The 27,167-nt window shown below is 36.4% G+C and overlaps 2 protein-coding genes across 2 annotated transcripts; one reads left to right on the forward strand and one right to left on the reverse strand.

Annotated features, from left to right (window-relative positions):
- Window positions 1-2,322: 2,322 nt before the first annotated feature.
- Window positions 2,323-5,541, reverse strand: LOC110933696 (protein FAR1-RELATED SEQUENCE 5-like). Its single transcript, XM_035989405.1, has 7 exons — window positions 5,436-5,541; window positions 5,202-5,336; window positions 5,017-5,115; window positions 4,123-4,912; window positions 3,762-4,020; window positions 3,080-3,652; window positions 2,323-2,991 (listed from the first exon to the last, which is right to left on the reverse strand). The coding sequence occupies exons 1-7, from the start codon at window positions 5,539-5,541 to the stop codon at window positions 2,323-2,325; spliced, it is 2,631 nt and encodes an 876-aa protein (XP_035845298.1).
- Window positions 5,542-22,845: 17,304 nt separating this feature from the next.
- LOC110936872 (SKP1-like protein 1B) lies at window positions 22,846-24,558 on the forward strand. Its single transcript, XM_022179286.2, has 2 exons — window positions 22,846-23,243; window positions 24,188-24,558. Exons 1-2 carry the CDS (start codon window positions 22,956-22,958, stop codon window positions 24,359-24,361), a joined length of 462 nt encoding a protein of 153 aa, XP_022034978.1. The 5' UTR covers window positions 22,846-22,955; the 3' UTR covers window positions 24,362-24,558.
- The last annotated feature ends 2,609 nt before the right edge of the window (window positions 24,559-27,167 follow it).

Genomic DNA, 27,167 nt, shown 5'->3' on the forward strand with positions numbered 1-27,167 from the left:
TTAACAACGCTGAAAAACTTCCTGACTTTAGAAATCACGACATTGTTTTCTTCCCGATATTGGAGCACAAACATTTTTTACTTGCTAGTGTTTGAGTTGCGGGACCCGGGGATTTATGTGGTTGATAATGACAAAGACAGACAAGGTCAAGTGATAGAAGATAGTGTGTACTACCTCCACAAGGACACACCGTATAAGTTTGTAAGTTATTAAAATGAACCATGTTGAACCGAAAGTGTGATAAAATTCCGTGATTTGTTTTTGTATTTAGCATGTCTTGTATATGTATGTGCAGAAAGATATGTTTGTGCAATACCTTCGGGAGGTTGGGAATCCGCGAGCCGATGACATAGACTACTGCAACATCCAGCGTATGCCGGTTAGGTGGGCGAACATAGCAAACACAACTGATTGTGGGGTCTTCTTGATGCGACACATGGAGTGCTACATGGGGAAAAACAAAAGTTTTAATTGTGGGTTCAGCATGAGTGGGGCGAAGAAGATGGCGGATGTGCGGAAGTTGAGAAAGAGGTATGCCGCGCACATCTTATGTTCGGAGGTGAATGTGTTGCTGCCTAAAATCAAGCAGGATTGCCGATTAGAGTAACGTGTGTTAGGGGGTGAATGGTATTTACTTTAGGATAAGTGTAACGTTAACTGTGACAGCTTTGTTTTGGGTGTGACATGTTCTTTGTTTTGGGGATGTTGCTTTAAACTTATTGTGGGTTAGCGGTTTTTTGGGTGTGGCATGTACCAGGTCTTTTGGCGATAGAGTATCTATGTGAAAGCTGATGTTTATTAAGTTGGTAATTTTATACTCTAAATAATATTGATGTATTATTGGATGTGTCATTTCCTTATTGATGTAGTTAATGTTTTAATTGAGGTTGTTTTAGATTATATATTGGTAGGTGTAACATTTAAGCAAAAACAAACAAATGCTGCTTCCTATTTTCAATGGGGGCACTGTTCTAAAAATGTAGTAGGATTATTGGAAGTTGGGTAAAGTAGGTGGCAGGAGTCTACTAACATAGGGGTTGGTGGCTAGAAAACAACTTTATTGGAAAAGGAACCATTGCTTTTTTGCCCCTTATGGTCACATCAAAGTCAAGTCACAACAACTATATTAAATGTATCTATGATATACCTCTATAAGTAGTGTAATGTAGAACCAAGTCATATTATGAAATACTTCACTACTTCAGTAAGCCAAAAACTTTTAGTGGTTCCAAAGTGTGCTACGAAATAAGGTCACGATTACACCACCAGGCATGGAGAAGCTGAAGCAAAAGGGGAAGGAAGCATGTGAGGGTCGGTACGGGGTGTGCTACGAAAGAAGAGTGTTTCACAAGAAGCGCCAAGACGTGAAAACTGGAGGCCCGGGTGGTGACGATGCTTCGGAAAGCGGAACGAACAATGTAGCTGATGTAGCTGGTGTTTCACAAGAAGCTACCCGCCGTACGCAACACGTTTTACCAGAAGCTGAAAGGTTAAAAGGGCTACCAGATGAGTTGGTTAGGTTGCTGACGGATCCAGACCATGAATTATGTGGTTGCCCGTTGTGTCCATACTCACCCGAAACAATCAGGTCCTGGTGTTACCATGACCCATGGGAGAGTGAGCGTAGCCCCTCTCCTCTGTACTTTCATGATGAGGATGTTGCCACACCATGATGGAGGATAAGAAGGGGTAGTTAGGATGTGGTAAGTGGTTATAGTTGTGTTAACCTGTTGACCCTATGTTTGTAGACGACATACTAACGTCGTTTTTCTTGTTCTTTTTTTATGGTTTTTTTTGCGGAATGGGTTGATGTGACAGGTCGGTAGTCGATCCATTGCTTTAGTTGCGGTTGTAACCTATTAGTAGAATGTGTGGTTAAGTGGGCTAGTTGTGGAGTTTAATTATATAACATGATGTGTCTTTATATATAAGCTATTGGTGTGGGGTTAACACCTTTTGTGTTGATCCTTTTACAGTTATGAAAACCCCTAGTACGGGGGGCTAACATGTGTTAAGCATCTGTTTTTCATGTTGTAAAATATAAACCAAAAACACAATTATCCATGGATATAATAATAAGATAAGCCCGTTAATAGCAAACAGAGGTCCACAAAAGTTGGGCTACAAACACAAAAGTGCCGAAAGGCCATAAAGTTTTTACAAGACTAGAAATGATAAATGGGATCAAAATAGTTCCACCTTCTTACACACGTAACAGAAAAAGAGCAGGAGGATGTTAAATGACTGTTACATGTGTGTAAGAAGGCCAAAATGAAGAGAGTCTCCCATTAAATAGTAGTAGTAAAACGAAAAATAAAGATTTTAATCAGAGGTAGAGGGACCAGGGGCGGTCTGCCTTTGTTGTTCAGCAGCTGCTTTTGTTGCTTTCATTGCGGCTACCTTAATGCAGTTGCGTGAGTCGTGGTCGTCGACATACAGACCACAACGCTTGCATAAACGAAGCTGCTTTGGACGTTTTGCTGGTTTTGCCTTTGCCTTCTCACCGGGTCCAGAAATGCGAGTATGTGTACCACATCCCTTATTGCGTACAACATCTGGATTAGCAACTTCGACTGGAATGTTGATTGGTTGCCCAACTAATTCTTCCATTTCACACTCTTTTGTTTCATTTTGAATTGTACCCAATGGTTGCTTGGAAAGCACATTGATCTTGAAATCCCGGAGTTGTGCAACCAATTTTGACAACAAATCCTCATCGGTTCTAGCCACATCAACGCATTCAGTAACGAGGTCGAGGATTTCATTCCGCATAACGGAAGGTGCGTGTGGGTTGACTCCGTATCGGCTGGAAAGTGAAAAAACCTCTTTTGGGAGGGCATCTCGGCACCACCTATCGTTTATGTATTGTGGTGGTATCTTTGCAATATTTTTCAATCGATAGACGCAAAAGACATGGCGACAGAGATATCCGATACGTGTGAAATTCCTGCATGAGCAACTGGCGGAGTGGTCTACAGTGTTATATGTAACCTGTTAGGAACAGAATGAGAAAAAAGGGCCTTTAGATCTAACGTATGTTAGTGGAGGGGTAATAATGAACATGCCTAACATGTGTTACCTGATAGACGTTTGTGATGTTGTTCCTTTTGTCCAAATGAGTGACGTCTATCAAAAGAGTGGTATTGCTGGACTCGGTTTGGTTTGTGATGTAGCATAAAAACTTCCCTTTAATTATCTCCTTTTGAACTTGTGCAAAAACAGCGTTTGTGTAAATGGCGAACGCGTGCTGTTCTATCGCTAAATCAGTATTGCCCTTGAACACCGTGGATGAGGTTTTATACTCCGATACACGTTGCCGATAGCATTGGCTGACTACCCTATTTTCAAAGCACATCATAAATTGTACAAGGGTGTTTGCGCTTGTTGAGTTGACCTTGAAGGCAGCGTTAGAGCTTTCACAGCGTGAAGTGGTCTTCATCAAGCAACACATTGGCAGTTCCCTGAAGTAGGCTGGTACCCAAAGATGTTTGATGTTGTACATGTCGTTCAACCAAGTGTGGTCTTGAAGGCCAAATGTTTCTAGGAGGTCATTCCAGCGGGACTCAAACGTTTCTGGTTTGATATAAACATTCCAAACCAACCGGTGAATGCAGGACCGAACATTAGTGTTGTCAAGAAGGTCCGCGGAGATCTAGTAAAATTTAGGAGATACTAACACATGTTAATTAAACAGTTGAAAAACACTCAAGAAGTCTGTGATGTTGAATAACACATGTTAAAGGCTAACAATTTAACCTAACCTTGGAGGGTAGTTTTTTCATTATATGCCACATGCATAGACGGTGGCGTGATTCGGTAAAGACCATAGGAACAGCTTGAAGCATGGATGGGTCTTGATCACTCAACACGAGAGTTGGTTGAGTACCGTGTGCCTTCAAAAAAGCCTTAAGCAACCACACATAAGATTCAATGGACTCGGTTGATATCAAACCCGCACCAAATGTAACACATTGGAAATGATGATCCACACCTGTGAATGGCACAAAAACCATCTTGTACCTATTAATAAAAATGGATTTGATGTTAACAAAATGTAACACTTTTTTGGTTTAGGTTTGTATACTTGGATATCATGCCTAACACATGTTAAGGGGGACTAACCTGTTAGTGCTGTAAGTCGCGTCGAAGGCGAGGACATCGCCAAAAGCTTTGTAGTTTAGCTTTGAAATCTCATCAGCCCAGAATACAGAAGACAACTTTCCATTCGATACCGTGTAATCGAAATAGAAGTTGGGTAGGTTGTCAAAGCGCTCACGCAAGCGTTCAAGGAAAACTTGTGTGTCGCGTTCACCAATAAAAATTCGCAACTGGTGGCTAAAATTTTTAAAATCCACCGGAGTCCCGTCGACATTGTGATGCCCCCCTTTTAAAGCTACAAGACATCTATAAGCTCTCATGGGTCCGATACGGTTTAGACTCATATTGTGAATGAATTGTTTGGTGGAGAATGACAGCTTCCGTGATATCTTGCTAAGATCACGGTTGTAATTCTCAACAAGTTCATGATTATGTATATCATTGAAACTCAGAACTATGTATGTATCATTTAAGATTGAGACTAGAATGCTTGCCTTACAGTCACACCATGTAAAGTTGGTTCTCCTAGGCCTAACAGAAGATTCATCTAGTGTGTCAAAAGTCCTCTTGGATTGTGGTTTCCCGTATTTTGAGCAGCGAAGATACTTGTGTGTGGGAATTCCATTCCAGACTTTAGTTTGGCCCTTTTTAACAGAAAAAACAGCTTCAAACGCATAAAGTTCATACATGGAAACAACAACATCAAATGTCGGATAAGATTTCCCACACACTGGTATGAACTTATCAGCGACGTTAGGAATCCAGTAACGGGTTCCCTGAGGCGTATCAAAAACGAAGTGTGGATGCGCTGGCCCTGCATCAAAAAACGAAAAGGTTATGAATCTGGTATATGGCAGGACAAAAGGTTAGAACGCTGTTACATTAGTATAAAAGTGTGCTACCATGAAAAAAAAATACCATCTAAATGGGTGCGAGATGATTTAGAAAACACAGAAGGGCCCTGAGGTGATCCAGAACCAGCACCCGGCATGTTAGCGTAGCCAGAATCTTGGGATGCTACATGTCAAACATTATGCAATATGTTTGATTTATGCCATATTTGGGGAAGAAAAAAAATAAAAAGAGTGTATAGAAAAACAAACCTTGATCATTAACCATAACCTCGTCAGTATGGAAACCGCTGTTCATGAAGTTGTTGGAGATCAGAAAATCCGGTGATCTCAAGGGCACTACAGATGATCGAGAACCATCAACTTCCATGTAAGTATATCCAGAAGCTTGCCATGCAGTATATTTTGTATTATTCCATTAGAAAAATTTCATATACAAACAAAAAACATATATTGGAGAGATATATGTTAGATAAAGAGACAAACCTTGAACATTTAATTCCTCATCATTATGGCAGTCACTGCTAAGGAACCTGTTGGGGAAACTATGGATCGGCGACATTAACTCCAATGTTGGTGGATTTGTCTCCATGGAAATTAATGGAGGAAGCATGAACTTGTTGAGAAGATGTTAATGGAGATATGTAAAAAGAAATTATGAAAAAAAAATATGGGGATGGGTAATTTGTACACTTGAGTTGATGGGCATTAATTATTAAAGTCAAATCAAGTTGGGAAAGTATCTTGGGTTGGGACAATTACTGATTTACCCTTCTATTCAAAAAGGTAGATGAAATGGATATGGATACGTGGACATATGAAAGCCACATGTTGAGTTTGCTAAGTTTCTTAAAAAAAATGGGGTTTTTTATAGAGCATTGTCCTATATATATATATATATATATATATATATATATATATATATATATATATATATATATATATATATATATATATAGGGTAAGGTTCATGCGAGAACCACCCTTATTGCGAGAACCGCGAGAACCAGTGTGAACAGGGGGTATTATTGTAATTAAATATTGAATGTTAATAACACGGTGTCTACAATCTCTGCAATTTGATTTCCCGGTGTCTACAATCTCTGCCCATCGAGTTCCATTGTCAACATCACCGTATCATCGTACAAATTAGGGCACGATTCAGGGCACAAATTGAACAAAATCACTCATCATCGATTACTGATTGTTATTACATTCAGTAATTGATTACAAAATCATCGATTACCATTGCTCGACATGCCCTAGAAATCAGAAATCGTGTCGATTCAGGGCACAAATTGAACAAAATCATTCATCACCGGTTACTGATTGTTATTACATTCAGTAATTGATTACAAAATCATCGATTACCGTTGCTCGACATGCCCTAGAAATCAGAAATCGTGTCCGTTTATTAATCGTTGATCGGCTATCCCTGCCAAATCTCAATTAGTACCCAATCACGCCATCTAACACTCGTTAAGGATCTGATTATTATCAGTAGATATATATATTGTTCTTTAGGTATCTGTTTTTTATCAGTAATGTTGATTTCCATCAATGATTTATATGAATGTGATTCAACTCGTTGATCTGTTAATTGTGCTTGTTATGTTATCGCACAGAGCTTATAAAGTGCCATAGCCGACCTAGTATGTATATGTGAACCAAATAAAGTTAATAATATCATTCATGTGCATAGTGAATTTGAGCAGGTTTGTTTAGGATACGTGTATATGATTTTGGGTAATTAGAAAATGCTGGTGTTGTTGTTTTAGGTAATGCACATGTGCATAGTGAACTTGAGAAGTTTTGTGTAAGATACGTGGTTTCGTGTAATTAGGATATGATGGTGTTATTGTGATTTCGTGTAATTAGGATATGATGGTGTTAGTGTTTCCTGTGATTCACATGTGCATAGCAAACATAAGCAGCTTTGTTTAATATACGTGTATATGATTCTGTGTAATTAGATTTTGTTGATGTTGTTGTTTAAATTGATGCATATGTGCATATTGAATTTGAGCACATAACATATTAAACTTTACATATGGATTGATTTTAAGCATCACTATACGAATATGTGATGCACATGTGCATATAGATGCACAAATTCATATTGTTACAGTGATGAAAAAGTTTGTTTAATGCACATACTAATTGAAATTGCATGTTTGATTATATTATATTTCAATTATTATTGTAGGCAAAAAAATGGAAAAAAAAAAGCGAAGAAAATAACACTTTTGTTGAGATCGAATGACGAACGGGCAACAAAACTGTCAGATGATAAGGAAGGTGAATACGAAAGTGTTAAGTGAAAAGCCAAAAAAAGGTTGGTTATTAGTCGATGATGCAGTTGGTAATATATGCACATGTGCATCCAATTGTTACTTTCTGTTGAACGATATTCTTTGATGTCACGTGCAGTTACGGCAAAATGAAGAAATACAAGGAATAGGACAAGTAGACGAATGCACGATGTGATGGATCTTATGTGATGGATGATAAGGGCGACAAGACAGTGGAAAACATTAATGAAAGAAAGTTGGATAGGACGATGTTATATTGAAAATTACGGTTATTTTTTGTATGGTGGTTTATATGTTAGTTATTTTATTTTAACGATAATTTATATTTGTTTATTGGACGATGACAACCATGTGATCGTTAATTCCATAATTTGATGTAATATGGTATAGTATATGTTGGAAATGCACATGTGCATAAGGTGAATTAGTATGCATAGTGGTGATATATGATGTGTTACCGGATGATTATATTCAGTTTACAACGTTTTCAAATGTTATATGGTGGTTGATATAGTATATGTTAGAAATACACAAGTGTGAAATATTGTGACGTAAATGATTGTGTTGCCTATGCACATGTGCATATTTATATATTATGATGCATCGTGGTAATTCATGATGGTGGTGTTTGGTATAGGATATGTAGTTTACAATGTTGTATGGTGTCTGGTATAATATATGTTGGAAATGCCCAGGCACCTATTGATGTGATATAATGTGTAGCATAATTTATGTTGGCAATGCACATGTGCATAACATAACGGTAGTAATGTATAATGTTGTTTGACATAGTATATGGTGGGAAATGCACATGTGTATAATTTATACGTTGCAATGTATAATACGTGGATTGATAATGGAGTACATGCACTTAAAACATAATGACATTAGAAACAATGCATCGATAAGTTTAGATGCTACTACGGTTTCAATGTTGAAAATGCACGCATTGGGTAATGCACATGTGCATGTGTTGAAATAGTGGACATATTGGTAATTTATGTTCATCGGTCATGAATAAAACAGTGAATATTACACCGTTAAGTAGATAAACAATGAATGTAAACAAAAACAACTGATAATCAATATATAAGTAGTTGCGTGTGAAAAAAAAATCAGATTTTGTAGCATAAGTGTTGTACATCATCAGAATGTCATCCTAGTGATTAGACGTTCTATTTAGAGTAGGGATGTATTCAACATCAACATCAGGTATCCAATATGGTGTGCCATTAGGTGAAGAATGCACGCCAGTCTTGACTGTTACTGTATATAAAAAAATAACATGAATAAAAAGAAGATATAAATATCATAATTAATAAAATATATGGCATGTGTACGCACAATGTTTATACGGTCAATGATGTATACATGGTCAACAGTTTATCGGTGATGAGTAATCATATACACACATGCCAGATTAGTTTGTTGTAATCACCGAATAAATGATGTATTCGACTAATTAATCGTATACAGACGAGGCAGATTAGTTATCACAGTTTCTTGCTCGTATCCGAAACCCGGGCACAATGTGTTGCTCATCTGAATTCCCCTTTTTTTCCAGATCCGTCTTTATCGGTAACCTGCCTTCGACGCTTCTCCATTCTAACATATTGGCTTTAGATGTAGCCCAGCCATTCCATGTCATCACAAAGCCACTCGACGGGTCCCCGCTTGTGACACATAAGTCCTCTCTAATGCTTTAACATTAAAAGTCGACTTATTTTCCGAGTGACAACCCCACCCATCTTGACCCGTCTTCATTCTGTCTTCGTTCTGGTGTTTCTCAGCGGCGCCAAAAGATGCATAAACACCACCCATGCCTCCCTGGATTAAAAGTCGGCTTATTTTCCGAGTGATAACCCCACCCATCTTGACCTGTCTTCATTCTGTCTTCGTTCTGGTGTTTCTCAGCGGCGCCAAAAGATGCATAAACTCCACCCATGCCTCCCTGGTTGTCGGCTTGTTCTTCTATTGCTAATCTCGCACAGTCACATCCCCTATTTTTTTGTAGTTGTCCGCCACCCAAGACCCTTTTGTTTGATGCCATTCTATACATAATTGGATAGTAATACATAAGGCACCTGTTCAGAATCCATACATAAACAGAATCTATACATCAATGACATAGTCTAACTATCAACATAATGCACATGTTCGTATAAGTTAATACAACATCATTTACAATCAACATAATGCACATGTGCATATAATTTAATATAACATCATTTACATTCAATATAATGCACATGTGCATATCATTTAATATGATATCATTTACAAAGTATAATACCTTTAGTCACAAATCGAATGAATTGCAACTCTTGATGTTCTGTATTTGCAGGTGTCGTACCAGTCAAAGTGATGTAGACATAGAGTAAAGAGTCTGAATTTCAAAGCCATGAAGTATATGTCGACTTACAACAGTTTTAGACATAATTCTGTGAATATCAACGGTATTGACAGCAGATGGACCACCAAAGTCGGCATCAGATGTTGTATGAGGATGATATTTAGACAATATATGAGGAGGTTCATCGGATATACGAGGATCGACACGGGATGAATCAGAAGACGCCATATGCCGCTGTAAACATCGTGCCGACTGCAACCGCCGTGAAATACATGAATACGACTATCTATATGCCGTGAAAACCATCATGCACGGCTCTCCGCCGCCGTGAACCGTTGTGAATGCCTCCTAGCCGAGTGTGAAGACCATGAACTGGTGCTGGTGAACTACTGAAACCCTAAAATGGAGATAACAATGACATTAGAAAAAAAACAGAATGTGTGTGTTTTTTTATAAACATAATATAATTACAACAAATGCCATGTGTTCACACTGGTTATAACAGGAATGTATTCAATATCAACTTCACCTATCCAATATGGGGTACCATTGGGCATAGAATGTATAGCAGCCGTAATTATTCCTGAGAAAATAATAAATAAATAAAGGTCAACATGATGAATAGGTGAATAGTAAATTTGTAACCAAAATGCACATGTGCATTGTCAGATAATATATAATGTCATAAGTTATTTTTCATCATAACGCACATGTGCATAAATTTGTAATGTAACATAAATTATAATACGATGCAGTTAACATAATGCACATGTGCATATATTCTTGAGTAATCATTATTTACAACATAATATAACTGTGAACATGTTGCAAACGTGTATATCATTAAACAAATCACAATTTACATAAATTGGACATGGAATACCTTTAGTCTCAAACTGAATGAACTGTAATTGCTGATGTTCTGCATCAGGTGTATGAGGATGATATTCAAAAATTGTTGGATGATGACCATCATATGCGTTAGGTTCAACACGGGATGAATCGGAAGACACTATATGTAGCCCTAATCATTATACCGAATGCCTCCACCGTGAAATAGGTGGGAGTGACCGTCTTTTCCTGCCGTAAGACAATCGTACACACCTGTACGCCGCCGTGTCAATGAATCGATGTTGTTTATGCTGATTGTGCTGATGCCGATTGTGCTGATGCCGACTGTGATGATGCCGATTGTGGATCGATTATGGATTGGGAACGATGTGAATTAAGTTGTTTATGCTGATTGTGCTGATGCCGATTGTGCTGATGCCGACTGTGATGATGCCGATTGTGGATCGATTATGGACTGGGAACGATGTGAATTAATGAAACCCTAGAAACAGGGGAACACTTACAGAACCTTAGTAGAAATTGAAGGACGCGCGTGTTCTATGATACAATATAGTATAATTACAAGTTTGCCATGTGTTCACATTGGTTCTCGCGGTTCTCGCAATAAAGGGTGGTTCCTAACGGATCTTTGTCCTATATATATATATATATATGTATGGTTGTCACCAAATTTTGTGCTAAGTGTATATTATGTGTATTATATGTAGTAGTGTATTAGGAACTTGAAAATACACTAAACACCCCAAAAGAGTACCACCATCAAAATACACATACAAATACATAAGAATACTTAAGGATACAAGTATACAAAATTCCCCATAAGAGAATGTATGGAATAATGCAAGAATGTATATATTAACATAAATATATATACCTCAAACATATGGACTTTGGACAATTTTTGGACATAAATATATATATTGGGTAGGGTTCCAGCGTGAACAACCTCCCAAGAGTGAACTGCGTGAACAGATCTGGACCATTGATTTCCTTTTTAGTTGTTAAGGGTATGATTGTAATTATATAAAAAATTAGATTTAAATCATTATTTTAATAATTGAATTAAGTTACATCTTTCCTAATTTAAATTCATTATCCACATTATGTTTTATTTATTAATAAGATAATTATCAAAACAAACAACAAATCACCATATTTCAATTTTAATTTTTATTTCAGATTCATCACCAGAATTTGAATTTTGATTTTTAAGATCCACGTAACCTTCATATTTCAACGGCATACACATGTGTACTTGGATATAAATAGAACAGTACACATGTGTACTCAGCATCGTACATATGTGTAATTAGCTACATAATACATACATAGAAACAATACCTGTAAAACTATTTTATATTTAACAAATTACAAGTTCCGTAATGTTTTCCAAGCGAAGCAAAAAAACATATAATTACAAGTTCCAGTTTTGTAAAAACAATAAACCCAACATAATCGAAAAAACAAAAAACATAATCTTTTACAACTATTCGCCACGTTGCATGCTGAATCATCCTTATCGACCAAACAAACAAACATACGTGAATCATCCTTATCGACCTCATACGTTTATCATCCTTATCGCCCTTCCATCTCCACTTTTCTCGTTAACGACATCTCCTAAAATAGCACAAAAAAACTCAGCAACTATTACTTTGCATAATTCACAAGTGTACTTCAACAACTTTACACATTCAATACACAAAAAAATATGAGATATCACAAAATCAGACGCTATACACATGTGTACATTGGGTTAAAATTAGAGCAAAATCAGAATACACATGTGTACATCGCATTAAAAACAGAGCAAAATCAGAATACACATGTTTACATCGCGTTAAAAACAGAGCAAAATCAAAGAATTGAACAAAAAAACTCAACAACTAATACTTTGCATAATTCACCAGTGTACATCAACAACTTTACAAATTCAATACACAAAAAAAAACTGAGATATCACAAAAAACAGACGCTATACACATGTGTACATCGCATTAAAAACAGAGCAAAGACAGAATACACATGTGTACATCGCATTAAAAAAAGCAAAAAATCAAAAAATTGAAATCCAAAAAACTTATATCGGAACACTAATAGCCTAGCAGATCAGTAAAACAAAAAAAAGTTATCGGTTGCAAAATTAACGGTAACCCACAAGGTATCAAAGCTAAAAGGGATTAAAACAAATGCTACAAACTATCGGCGTTTATGGAGACGGCGGCGACGACGATAAAACTATTGGTAAACAAAAAATAAAATTAATAATAAGAAATATGAGTATAGTGCAGATATACAATGTTGATTCTCACCGAAACTGATGTTGGAGGCTGCCGTTGATATACGTGTGGTGGAAGTCGACCAATAAGGATCTGTTTCAAAAGTTCATCACTGGTTACTTCATAAACTATGGGTACCACAAAGGCATAAACAAATATAGAAGACTTGGTCAAATGTTGACATAATAATTCAAAAGGTAAGGTCAACCATGAACCATCAACATTCTTAAATTCGAACTTTCCTTTTTTCCAATTGAAGATTATGGAAACTATTTATTTCCAGATTTTAAATTACAAATTAATGTAATTACACTTCTACCCTTTTGTATTTAATTAAGTAGTAGAAACTAACCAACTAATTACAATCATGCCACTCATTTAAAATCTCAAGATCATAAAAATCAACGGTCCAGATCAGTTCACGCAGTTCACTCTTGGGATTTTGTTCACGTTTGAACCTAATCCTATATATATTTGGACAAATATATATATAATTAATACCAAGTAGTGAGAATTATACAAAAATCGGGTGAATGACAAATATATATATATATATATATATATATATACATATCTTACAAGCATAACAAAATATATATTTCCCACAAGTCTTAAAAATATATTATTTTTAAGAAATATAAATCCGGAAAGTATTAAAAATCAAAGTATTGATTTTTGGCAAATAATGTAAAATACACAAGTATTTACATAAAAAATACAAGTATACTTCCCTAAGTATACTTATACAAAAATAATATTGAAAATATTATTTAACAAATTACTTATATTTATTTTTGGAAAATAATATAAGTCTCATATTTTGGATAAGTTAAAAATATAGTTTACTTTTAACACTTATCAATCTTTACATATTACATATACAAATATATATTTTTGGAAGTAAAATATATATTTACAAGAGAACAATACAAATTCAAATTACAAGAACACGACGAACGGGTGAGACCCGACAAATAAGGGCACGACCCTCACAAACGATGAACATACACAAAACAAATACTTAAATTAAGATGGTGACTTGTACTTTGTGTGTTACAAGTCTAGTGATTAACATACATAGAATACATATAGGTTACGACGCCTACAAGACAAGCCCGGTGAAGTTTACGACGCAAGATACGCAAAACAGTGAGTTCATGTCCCCACTTTTAAACTTTTCATGTTTTCTAAACTTGGGGAAAATACATGTACAGTGGTATGTAGAAACAAAACTAAGGAATGACGTATAGATCATGTGACAAATAGGGTGAGACTTAAGCACCATTAATAAACTATATACCTAGATCACGGAACAAAAGGTTAGATCTAATGGGTTTCAGGCAGCCACACTCTGGGCCACGTTCTACCTAGAGTGCTTTTGTGTCTCGAGTCGTAAATCGACAGAAAAATGCCTATGGTTTAGATGCTTCCTATGTCGTGACAAAAGTTAATGTCCTCGTGAAAGATTAACGATATGAATTTCCTTACATTTACAGAATACATTTTCAAGTACATTTTACGAATACATACCATGATTCTTACAACAAATACTTATATGTTTTTCACAAAACTGCATGAATTCACACCAACTTTTGTTGACGATTTTCCAAAACTTACATGTATTTCAGGGAACTAAGTGGATGTATGCGCGGTCTCCTTGCTCAAGATGGTCGTTTATGTTTCAAGTTATTATGTGTCGATGCTTCGTTGCCACTTTTGTAGGATTTATTTGTTATATCCCGCCTCTTTGCGGAGATATAATGAACAAAGCCTTGATATTTGCTTTTAAAATGAAGTTGTAGACTTTTCAAACAATTATATTGTGTTGTGTTGTAAACTTTAAACTTAACTTTTGTTATGGTTATTAAACTATCAATGGCAATATGGAGTTGTTTTACATTCATGTAGTATGTTTACTTATCGCATGCAATGAGAACCTTTCAGATCACACCTTGTGCTTCTACCTTAGAAAGGGGTGTGACATGTTCGGTAGCTATCAGGGTATGGATGGCCATCAGTATTTGGTGCAAAATTCCTCCGATATACGCTTTCGAATTCAAAGATTTATTGGACACTCAAAATTCTGTTGGGGGGAAAGGCAAAGAAGATTATCAGATGGTTGGTTATTATCTCGTGTTGGTGTATTTGGAAAAGAAGGAACGATTTGGTTTTCAAGCAGATAAGGAGAAGCGCGCAGGATATTCTAATTGAGATTAAATCGAGAGGTTTTGAGTGGTTAAATAGTCGATCATCATGTAAATATTTAATTTGGAAGGAGTGGTGTGAATATCCAATGTATATGTTGTAATTTGGACCCCGTTTGGGTCAGGGGCGTTTGTTTGTTGGCCATTTGCCTGTTTGGGTCGGGGGCTTGTTTTTATGAAGTATAAATTTTCAAGAGTAAACTGCCATTTTGGTCCCTGAGGTTTGGTTACTTTTGCCATTCTAGTCCAAATTTAAAACCTTTTGCATCTGGGTCCCTGTGGTTTCATTTTGTTGCCATTTTGGTCCAAAAGCAAAGTCAGCTCAGATTTAAAAAAAACCTGGTTTTTTGTCCTTTTCTGAAGGGAATTTTGGTCATTTTGCCCACTTGCCCAACTACTCACCCCACCCCCACCCCCTCTCCTTTTCTTCTTTCCCCCTTCTGCCGGTGAACTATTTCTCTCTCCCCCTCTCTCTCTCTCTCTCTCCCTCTCTCTCTCTATAAACACACACAGATAACTATTTCTCTCTATCTCAACCTTCATCTACTACCACCACCATCTGCCACCACCCACCTCCCACCACCACCACCACCACCATCACAACGATCCACTGCCACCACAACCAAAATGGCAAAAGTGAACAAGTTAACCGAAACTGATGTTTGACCAACTTGCTGAAATCGAACTAATTTGACCCGGATCTGAACCATGAGCACCATCGGCGCCGGACATCACTACCGTCATCAACATCAATGATCATCATCGTTCATTACCATCATCGACATAATCATCATCGTCTTCAACAACAGAAATCACCATCATCTTCAATCATCAGAAAAATAAATGAAACAAGGAAGAGATTTGTGTGAGGAGGTGGGGGTTTACAGGAAAAGCTTGTCGAAAACATACCACTGCCGCCGCTACCTCACCCAACCAAACACCTCCACTCATTGTGAATCATCATCATTGTAATCATTATCTTCTTAGTCATCATAGTTGCCGCTGAATTGCTGCCTCGAGCGCCGCCATAACTATTATCAATATCATTAACAACAACCGCAACACCAGTCATCATCATCTTCGCCGGCAGGTCGCCAGAAAAACGAGAGAGGGAGATGGGGGTGCGGCCGGGTGTGTATATTTTAGATGCAGGCGGGGTGGGGTGGGGTGGGGTGGGGTGTGTGGGTATATCGGCGATGACCGGTGACCGGTGAGCAGAGAGAGAGAAGGGAGTGAGGGTGTCGGCTGGGGTTTATTGCAAAAATAAAGGAAAAAAATGAAGGATGCCCCCTTTTACACCTAGGGTTTTTGAGGTGATTTTTGTGGTGGCAGTGGATGGTTGTGGTGGTTGTGGGAGGTGGGAGATGATGGTGGTGGTGGTAGATGAAGGTTGAGTCTATGTGTGTTTATAGGGAGATAGAGAAATAGTTCACCGGCAGAAGGGGGAAAGAAGAAAATGAGAGGGAGTGGGGGTGGGGGTAGTTAGGTAGGTGGGCAAAATAACCAAAATACCCTTTAGAAAAGGACAAAAATCAGGTTTTTTTAGGCCCCCCTTATTCCCGTACCCCCTAGATCTTATTTTCACATCCCTAGTGTATACGGGCCGTATACAAAATATACGGTCTGTATAAAATGTTTTTAAATAGGAAAATGCGCAGAGAATATTTTTTTTGATTTTACTATATAAGGCCCGTATATAGTTATACGAGCCGTTTACAAGTGTATACGATTTATAAAAAGTATACGGCTCAATGGATTTATTTCTGAGGTTTTTATGTTTACCAAATGTATACGGGCCGTATAACTGTATACGGGCGTATAGATTGATGTTTTTCAATTATCACGTTTTTTCCCGTAAAAACACCATCATTCTAGGGTTTCTAAACTCTTCATCACCTTTAAGCAACGTTGATCGGAACACGCCGCTTAAATCGGAGCACAAGTAGAGGAACGTTACCGATCAGTCCGTTGATCAAGTAACTAGCAGAAGAACCCGACACAAACAAGTTCTCCACAGTTTGTTATTCAGATCTCTATTCGGTCATCTTTCCAAACTACAACACACGATAACTTTAAACTTTATAGTGTGTGATTTGACCAGGAAATGATTGGAGGTGATTGCTACTTTTAATAAGCTGTCATAGTTGTCAAATTCGATTTCAACAAATATTTTCCTTATCCTTCAATTTCTATAACATTCTCTGTAACATGAAGACGTGTTGGGTTCTTCTACTAGTGGTATTTTAATGAAGTATTGAAGATTGAATGTGCAAACCCAACCGTTTTTTACTACGGAAACGGTGGCTATGCAAAATACAAACCGCAATCTTTTGTGACTATGGGAAACACAAGTTTTCTTTTTGAGCTTGATGGATGTCCGTTATCTCAGTTGAGGCGGGCATTGTTTAAATCTGAATATAAGTAGATGTTACGTGTAACTTCATTAAACCAAGAACAAAGCCTATTTCGAAACACATGTGTTCGTATCAGCGTTGTTTATCACCCTGTGTGAGCATTGGAAACCCGACAAACAGCCTTGACAACTGTGACAGCTTATCTATCTGTGTGTGTCACATCCACCCTGTTATAGCAATCGATATGATTAATTTTACAGATTTTTTTCTAATTAGCGTTGTTAACTACCAAAAGAATGCATACACAAATAGTTCTAGTGGACGAAGCAAAGAGACCGTTGTGTATATGAATCACGTTTTTTTCTAATTAGCGTTGTTAACTACCTAGAAATTGATATGGTGAGTTGGTAATCAAAATCAAGATGTCAGACAACGTGCCTTTCGAGATCCAAGAGGAAATAATCAAACGGCTTCCAGTAAAATCACTGATTCGATTCCGATCAGTCTCCAAATCATGGAAAGCTATTGTTGTTATTGTGCCTATCTCGGTTGTTCAGTACTTTCGTGATAATAAAATAAGAAATAATCAAACGGCTTCCAGTAAAATCACTGATTCGATTCCGATCAGTCTCCAAATCATGGAAAGCTGTTGTTGTTATTGTGCCTATCTCGGTTGTTCAGTACTTTCGTGATAATAAAACAAGCAGACATTGATTTTGCCAAGATTGAAGGAAAGAATCTGGCCATAAGCGTTGTGGATTCTCACCGTTATTCGAATGTAAGTGGATCGGGTTTTGCTAGTTATTCGGAATGTTTCGAATCATCACAGAAGACGTGTCGGGTTCAACTCTCCTATATCAACATACTCTTCTCCAGACGCTTAGTTGTTACGAATGACAACTTGAGGGGTCTAGTTAACTTTCAGATTCAGATTCAGGAAGCAGATGATTGGAGCGTAGGAATCAATGCAAAACCCTCACCCTCAAAATCAACCAGAAACCAAAGGAAAAAGGGCAGATAATGGCTGATGGTTCTTCGTTGAGGAAACCAAACGTAGACGGAAATGATAGGCCTGGTAACCGGAAGAGAAAAAACCCTAGTGCATATTCAATCTTCGTTGCTTCATTAAAATTACAACACACGATAAAATGCTTGGAACTCACCTGATAACAAATAATCAGTTCAAACTTTCAACAATCGACATCTGGTCCTTGTTTTTCCATATCATTCTGTCACTTTGTGTGTTGACGAAGCTGACAAACACATTGGTATTTTCTCAAAATGTGCAAACTTGAAGAATCTCACATTAAAGGATTTTGCAACAACGGGATCAGATGGTTTGAGTATCTTTCATCCTCGTTTGGCTAATCTCATACAATGATGACGGACACAGGTGCAAGAGAATGGCGAGTTATTTTCAGTTATTTCTGTTGATCCACAAATTCCATTGTTTAAATCAGAATCAGGTTCTCAAAACAAGGATCATTCTAATAGATTAAAGACAATAAACCAATTTTTACCATTTTTTACCCATAGTATACGGGTCGTATAACAATATACGACCCGTATACATCGTTTGTATACATTGTATACGATCGGTAAATTTTTTTTTACCGAGAGTATACGGCCGTATAAACCGTATACGGCCGTATAAACCGTATACGGCCCGTATACATATGGTAAAAACCTCTGTAATCTTTATATAGTGTGTGATTTGACTGGTTGTATTAAGTTATCTCTGTTGAATTTGATTTCAACAAATCTTTTCCTTTTCCTTCAATTTCTAGAATATTCTCCGTAACATGAAGAGAAATCAATTGTATTTTTTTAGTTGCTTCTCTTGTTAAGTTTCTGAACCAACCGAAATCCACAAATTCCAACAGTTTCTTCGTAGATTTCGTCCGGTTTCCAAACTCTTTCACTCAAAGTTAATATTCACTGTGGTGGATGCAAGCATAAAGTTAGAAAAGTACTCAAGAAGATTAAAGGGTACACAACTGAAGGTTCAGTGCACGAAAAGTTTCATACGAATGATATGTATCAGGAAGCTCAGTATCAACAACTTGTGAGTGGGAATATGGCTATGAAGAATAGTATGGATAAACAATCACCGGTACGGATTTTGGTGTTTTGGTAGGTTGAAAGAGGTGAATGGTCCTTGTTTTTCCATGTATCAACAATCACCGGACATGTCGGGTTCTTCTGCAAGTAGTATGAGTCTGAGTCCATTGTGGTTCGTGAACGTATTGTTGAAATCGTCCATCACTTAAGACCTTGAAAGATTTGTTGAAATCGAAGAAAAGAGTAACTAGCAGAAGACGTGTCGGGTTCTTCCAACAAATTGTGTATGTGCTTGTGCTGTAGAAACCGGTGATGAACTTGTGCTGTAGAAACCGGTGATGAACTTGTGCTGTAGAAACCGGTGATGAACTTGTGCTGTAGAACGTTGGAAACCCGACAAACAGTCTTGACAACTATGACAACATATTCAATCTTCATTGCTTCATTAAAATTACAACACACGATAAAATGCTTGTAAAATTGCATCAACTCTCCTATATCAACATACTCTTCTCCAGACGCTTAGTTGTTATGAATGACAACTTGAGGGGTCTAGTTAACTTTCAGATTCAGATTCAGGAAACAGATGATTTGTAAAAAAAACTGGTTGATGAAACCGAAGCTGCTATTTCTGTTGTTCAGTACTTCCGATATCTGATCCAACCGAAATCCACAAATTCCAACAAACTGCATCAGGAAGCTCAACTTGAACGGACGATATGTATCTTCTATCATGTGACGGACCCAATTTTTGCAAGTTAAATCCACAATCAACGTATACAGGTGCAAGAGAATGGCGAGTTATTTCTGTTTAATCTATTACAAGCTACAACACACGATAACTTTACACTTTATGTAGTGTGTGATTTGACCGGTTGTATTCAGTTATTTCTGTTGATCCACAAATTCCAACAAATATTTCACTCAAGTAGCAGAAACCAAATGTAGACAGAGATGATAGGCCTGGTAACCGGAAGAGAAAAAACCGCAGTGATTCGGAATGTTTCGAATCATCACAGAAGACGTGTCGGGTTCTTCTGCTAGTGATTCAGAATGTTTCGAATCATCACAGAAGACGTGTCGGGTTCTTCTGCTAGTAGTATGAGTCTGAGTCCATTGTGGTTCGTGAATGTTTCGAATCATCACAGAAGACGTGTCGGGTTCTGCTAGTAATATGAGTCTGAGTCCATGCGACGGACACAATTCTTGCAACTTAAATCCACAATCAACGTATACAGATGCAAGAGAATGGCGAGTTATTTTCAGTTATTTCTGTTGATCCACAAATTCCATTGTTTAAATCAGAATCAGGTTCTCAAGACAAGGATCGTTCTAATAGATTAAAGAGAATAAACCAATTTTTACCATTTTTTACCCATAGTATACGGGCCGTATAACAATATATGACCCGTATACAATCATCGTATACATAGTATACGATCGGTAAAAATATTTTTTACCAGTCGTATACGGCTGTATAAACGGTATACGACCCGTATACGCATGGTAAAAAATGGTAATAGGTTATGGTTCAGCCAAAATGACATCTAGCATTACTAACGGTTCAAGTAAGTATCTAAAATTTTGAAAATTCAGGTTTACCTTGTTAGTTTCTCAAACACTAATAAACATCTGCTTCCTGAATCTGAATCAGAATGTTAACTCTTTCACTCATAAACATCTGCTTCCTGAATCTGAATCAGAATGTTAACTCTTTCACTCATCAACATCGAGGGTTGTATCGGAATCAGGCGTTGGAAGGATTGTAGTAGTAGGACATTGGTACCACTGTGAAAGTTGCATCAGGAAGCTCAACTTTAACGGACCGGTTATTCGACCGAGTAATCAATTGTATTTTTTTAGTTGATTCTCTTGTTAAGTTTTTCTGACCCAACCGAAATCTACAAATTCAAGTCAAGGATCGTTCTAATAGATTAATGAGAATAAACCCTCGTTTCTTTATCTTCAACTTCATCTTCAAGAACAATGATGAACAGATGATGTTGGGAATTAAACGCATGTACGTGACAAAACAAGGATCGTTCTAATAGATTAAAGAGTATAAAGCAAGGATGTTGTGAATTCGCATAAACATATATTCGTTTCATAACCTCCTGCTATAAATCAACCACAACTGACAAAGAGCCTGTATTAGAAACCATCCTATGTCTTTACCAACCGAAGAGGCAGCAATGACAGATAATACTTCATTTGTCGAGAAACCATATTGTCAAGAAACTAACATCTTTTAATACTTCATTTGTAACCGTAAGGATAATGCAAATTTGTACGTAAGGATAATGTGCTTGTGCTATAGAAACCAGTGATGAATTTGTGTATCTAAATCAGGTTCTCTGCCTTAGATCGGTCATTCCTTGTGATACATGAACGTTGTATTCTTGTCTTTCAGAAGAGTTGGTATTGAACCAAGAATACTTCAAACATTCTAAACCCTGCTTGGAAACAAACCAAAAAAATCCTTATACTCTTCTAGCAGAACCCGACACATCTTCTATGATGATTCGAAACATTCACGAACCATAATGGACTCAGACGCATACTACTCACCCTCCCCTGAGGAAAAGTTTTCCCGACGAATCAAGACAAAGCAGTTGGTTTGGGTTCATATCAGCGTTGTTTATCACCCTGTGTAAGCATTGGAAGCCCGACCACTAGCAGAATCATTGCATTACATCCCCGTTGAAAACAAGTGATTAAAACGCTTCTCCTTACAACTCTCATCAAATGCCTCACCCTTCCTTTTTATTACAGTCATACGACACGTATTTTTGTTTTTCAGTCTTTGTTACTTGTTAAAGTTTTATTATTTCTACTTTTAGAAAGATTTGACCACCTAACGACTGTAAAACGTCTCGTGTGATTGACACCTTAAATCCATTAAATACTTTGGGTAAAATCTAATTTTCTTTTCATACGGGCCGTATACAGTTATACGGCCCGTATACATTATTCGTATCCATTGTATACGACCAGGCAAATTCTTTACACATGGTGTATACGGGCCGTATACAGTTATACGGCCCGTATGGAATGAAAAAAACTGACAAAGTCTGAAGGCACAGACTTTGTTAGTTTTATTGTATTATATACGGGCCGTATAACTGTATACGGCCCGTATACACCATGTGTAAATAAGTTTTTGCCATGTATTAATATTAGGACCCCTTTTTTTATGAAATTTGAGCTGACTTTGCTTTTGGACCAAAATGACAACAAAAATGAAACCACAGGAACCCAAATACAAAAGGTTTTAAAATTTAGACTAAAGTAACAAAAATGAAACTATAGGCACCCAGACACAAAAGGTTTTAAAATTTGGATTAAAGTAACAAAAATGAGTAAAAAACCTGAGATCAAATTTGCAGTTTACTCAACTATTTTCATTAAAAAAAAAAAAAAAAAAAACTAGGCAAATACAAATCTTTTACGTAAAAAGAGAAAAATAAAAACAAACTTTTGGTGGTGTGAATAGATTTTTGACGAAAGTTGCCTTTAAGTACTTTCACCCCATAAAAGCTAGGTAGGGTTTTCAATTTTCATCAATCCATCCACCTCCAAACCCAGCCCAACCATGTCATCCTCATCAAAAGTCATCGTTCTCAAAAGCTCCGACGGAGAAACCTTCGAGGTCGAAGAAACAGTAGCGTTGGAGTCGCAAACAATCAAACACATGATCGAAGACGACTGTGCCGACACCGTTATTCCTCTTCCTAACGTCACCAGCAAGATCCTCTCCAAAGTTATCGAGTACTGTAAGAAGCATGTTCAGGCCGATGATAAGTCGCCTGATGAAGATCTCAAATCCTTTGATTCTGAGTTTGTTAAAGTCGATCAGGGCACTTTGTTTGACCTTATTCTGGTCAGTTTATGTAGCTGTTTCTCAAATCGATTACTTTATGTTAAGTTAATTAGGTTTTTTACTCCTTTGTTAAATTGATTAGATTATTTTGATTAATATTTTTAGGCCTTCTTTGTTAAATCAATTAGTTTATTTGATTAATTTTACGCGTTCTTAATACAATCGATTAGTTTATTTGATTAGTTTCAGTTCTTCATAAAATCGATTAGTTTTTTTTTTATTTTTTTATTTTATTAATTTCAGTTCTTTATTAAGTCAATTAGTTTATTCGATTAGTTTCAGTCGTTCTATGTAAAATTGTTCTATTGATTTTAGTTTTTGTTGGTTTTTAATAAAATCAGTTTGTTTATATATGATTAATAATTTCACTCAGTTCATCAAATCAATTAGTTTTTTTAATTAATTTCAGTTTGTTGTTCATGAAATCGATTAGGTTTATTTGATTAATTTCACGCGTTCATAAAGTTGATTAGTTTTTTAGATTCATTTCAGTTGTTCTTGGTTAAAATCGATTGATTTTATTTAATTAATTTCACCTGTTCGTAAAATTGATTAGTTCTTTACGATTCTTAGTTAAATCGATCAGTTTATTCGATTAGTTTCAGTTCGATCTTCATAAAATCGATTGTTTATTCGATTGATTTCTGTAGCTCTTGGTAAAATCGATTAGTTCATAAGACTAATTTCTGTTCGATCTTCATAAAATGATTAAAATCAACTAGTTTATTTTATTAATTTTTGCAGTTCTTGGTAAAATCGTTTAGTTCATAACATTAATTTCAGTTCTTTCATCATTCAATCACTTAGTTTGTAAGATTTAACTTCTCTATAGCTTTTTATTTTAGATATCAGTTTCACAACATAATGTCATAAGATTTAATGCTTCCGGAGTAACAAATTGACATTTTCTTTTTGTGGATTTATGATTAATTTGGGGGTTTCAGGCTGCTAATTATCTGAACATCAAGAGCTTGCTGGATCTGACATGTCAGACGGTTGCCGACATGATAAAGGGGAAGACACCGGAGGAGATTCGCAAGACGTTTAACATCAAGAACGATTTCACGCCGGAGGAAGAAGAGGAGGTTCGCCGTGAGAATGCCTGGGCTTTTGAGTAAATCAAGTATGCTAAATTTAATTTTATAATGCTAAATCAAGTAGTAGTGGTAGTATATAATGTTATGGTTATCTTAGAAAACTGCAAGCATCTTCAATGTGATCTCTGTTTGAATTCTACCGTTTGACTGATATTTCTGCTTCAAACATAGTCAAATGTGATATTTGTTTGAATTCAATATCAGTAGTTTTTTTTTTTTTTTTTTAAATTTTTTTATTATAATGATTAAAAAGATGATTCATGAAGAATATATATATGTATTTAAAAATGCATGTTTCGAATCTTAAACCTAAACCTAAACCGAGTTCCTATTTTGTCGGTTTGAAATCTGTATTTTGAATGCGCACCCGAGGGCCTTAGTTGCAAGTCGTTGAGCTTCTTACTGCCTGAGGCGATTGGTGTACAAGAGGCACATGTAAAAAACGGATTGTGACACAGGTATGATGCACGCCTCTCGGTACGTTGGAAGATTGTGTACATATAGTTACTTAAATACTAAATAATATCATATATAGAGCTTGTATTTAAGTTTTGTATATGTGATGATAGAAACATATGAAAAATATACAAAATTTTATATGTATATATCTAGCGTCTTGGGTAGTTACCGGGTGTGCTTTTGTGTTTTGCACATCGGGACTTCGCTTTAGTGCTGCGTGTTGCACTTTTTATAACGAAGTTTGAAACATTTATTAGACCCCAACACCAGCCGTCTGCTGTACAAAGCAAGACGGTTGAAGGCGGCATTGTGATCTTGGTTAAAACACAAGAAGAAGTGGATAATCAAAATGAACAAATCTTGATTTATGTTTCATACCAGGAAACCAAATTTAGGACCCAGAAATCTTTTGACCCTTTTAAACTACTTTTAATTTGTAAATTCTATAAACCAAGTTATGTAACAAACACTATGTTCTAATCAGGCAAAGTAGCGCCCTTTCGAGGTTGTTCTTAAATCTTAATCGAGCACGTAGCTCTGCCAAAAGCATGTTTGTCCAGTGCCCTTTAGAGTTGTTCTTAAATCTTAATCTCGAGCGTGTAGCTGCCAAAAAAGCTCGTTCGAGTTTCTTATTGAAATGCTCGTTATGGTCGCTGATGGAGTCGATGTCCTTGTCTTCTTGAAGCCTTCTGCTGAATGTTTTCCGCTTGTGGTCCCAATTGGGTTATAAATTGCATCTGTTTTAAGTCATGCGAATAATTATATGGGTCATATTCGGTTTCACTGTTACAATCCTCCAACCCAACATGATTGACACGCTTAGATAAAACGGTATGAATTCATTGTTATATAGCCTACATTCCGTATTGCAGACTTGAAGCCTCTCTCTAGAATTATGGATCTGCTTCCTTCAGTTAATTGTGTTCTTCAAGGTCGACAACAATGTTGGTTCTTTTCTTGTATGCCTTATACAAGGTTTTCTGATTAAACAAATACAAGTTTTCTGATTAAACAATATTAAAACATAAACTTCAACCAATGAGGTGGTGATCTATTGGTAAAAACAAAACCTTTAAACACTAGGTTGAGAATGAGGAGGTTTTGGTTTCAAGTCCTACAAACAGATTTGAGAGTTGAGAGATTAACTTTACTTGATGCATGTCATGTACGGGAGTTGAGGGTACGACCCAAAATGTATTCATGGGAATGGGATGACAACAAAATGACATGTTTAACCCAGATAAATATATATATATATATATATATATATATATATATATATATATATATATATATATAGGGTAATGCTAGATAAAAAACCCTAAAATTCTTAGAAAACTCTGGAAACCCAAATGGGAAGCCATTTTTACCCAACCTCCCGACATTTTTTTTTTTGAAAAAAATTACACATGTAATATACATGTTTTAGAGTGTTTTGGGCCAAAAAAAACAAAAAAGCGCCGAAGGGATTTTTTTTAAAAAAATAAACAAATTTCAGCTCCTAACACGTGTTAAGCAAAAAAGACATAATTTTCCTGAAATTCGCTGAAACTTTTTTTTTTTTTTTTAAATATCCCTTCGGCGCTTTTTTGATTTTTTTGGCCCAAAAGTCTTAAAAACATGTATATTACATGTGTTATTTTTTTCAAAAAAAAAATGTCGGGAGCTTGGGTTTTCTAGGGTTTTTTATATATATAGGGTTTTCTATATAGTCCAACCCTATATATATATATATATATATATATATATATATATATATATATATATTTATAGGCTAATTATAATGAGAAAACTCACTCCAGTTAAGAAAACCTAGAAAACTCAATTGTGTGGACTAGAAGCCTCCACGACATTTATGTAAAATATGTAATAAAGGGTAATTTTGGAATTTTGCACTAGACATGAAAAGCTTTGTGCTGACATATTAATTATACCCCATCTCATTCTTCTCTCCTCATCACCACAAAACCACACACACTTCTCTCTCTCTCTCTCTATGGATAACCATCCAGATCTAAGGTTTGAAACAAAAAAATTCTTGTTCTTATTAAAACCCTTCATAATCAACCACCCAAACTCTAGATCTACAATCTTAACAATCCGGTGACGGTGTAGTTCAAGATCCGGTTTCTTGGCGTACGAGATATCCATCGATCCACCACAAATCATCACCAAAACCACTGGTTTTCTTGGTTGATTTAGTGCTTTGAGTGGTTCGATAGATTTGTAAGGTGGGCTCGGGTAGTTCCTCGACAAGGGTTTCAAGATCCGATGGTGGTTTCAAGATCCGGCGGTGGTCAACAAATCCGGTGAAAGTTATAAGAATGTCTTTATCTTTTTTTTTTGTTGTAGATCTGATGATTCTTTT

This window comes from Helianthus annuus, chromosome 4 (genome assembly GCF_002127325.2).
Source record: "Helianthus annuus cultivar XRQ/B chromosome 4, HanXRQr2.0-SUNRISE, whole genome shotgun sequence".
NCBI classification, from domain to species: Eukaryota; Viridiplantae; Streptophyta; class Magnoliopsida; order Asterales; family Asteraceae; genus Helianthus; species Helianthus annuus.

Coding starts and splice junctions, on each gene's coding strand:
- LOC110933696 (XM_035989405.1), bottom strand. CDS start 5,541: ATGGAGACAAATCCACCAACATTGGAGTTAATGTCGCCGATCCATAGT. Junction 4,021..4,122: donor GCGACTTACAGCACTAACAG/GTTAGTCCCCCT, acceptor TTTTATTAATAG/GTACAAGATGGTTTTTGTGC. Junction 2,992..3,079: donor ACATCACAAACGTCTATCAG/GTAACACATGTT, acceptor TGTTCCTAACAG/GTTACATATAACACTGTAGA.
- LOC110936872 (XM_022179286.2), top strand. CDS start 22,956: ATGTCATCCTCATCAAAAGTCATCGTTCTCAAAAGCTCCGACGGAGAA. Junction 23,244..24,187: donor CTTTGTTTGACCTTATTCTG/GTCAGTTTATGT, acceptor TGGGGGTTTCAG/GCTGCTAATTATCTGAACAT.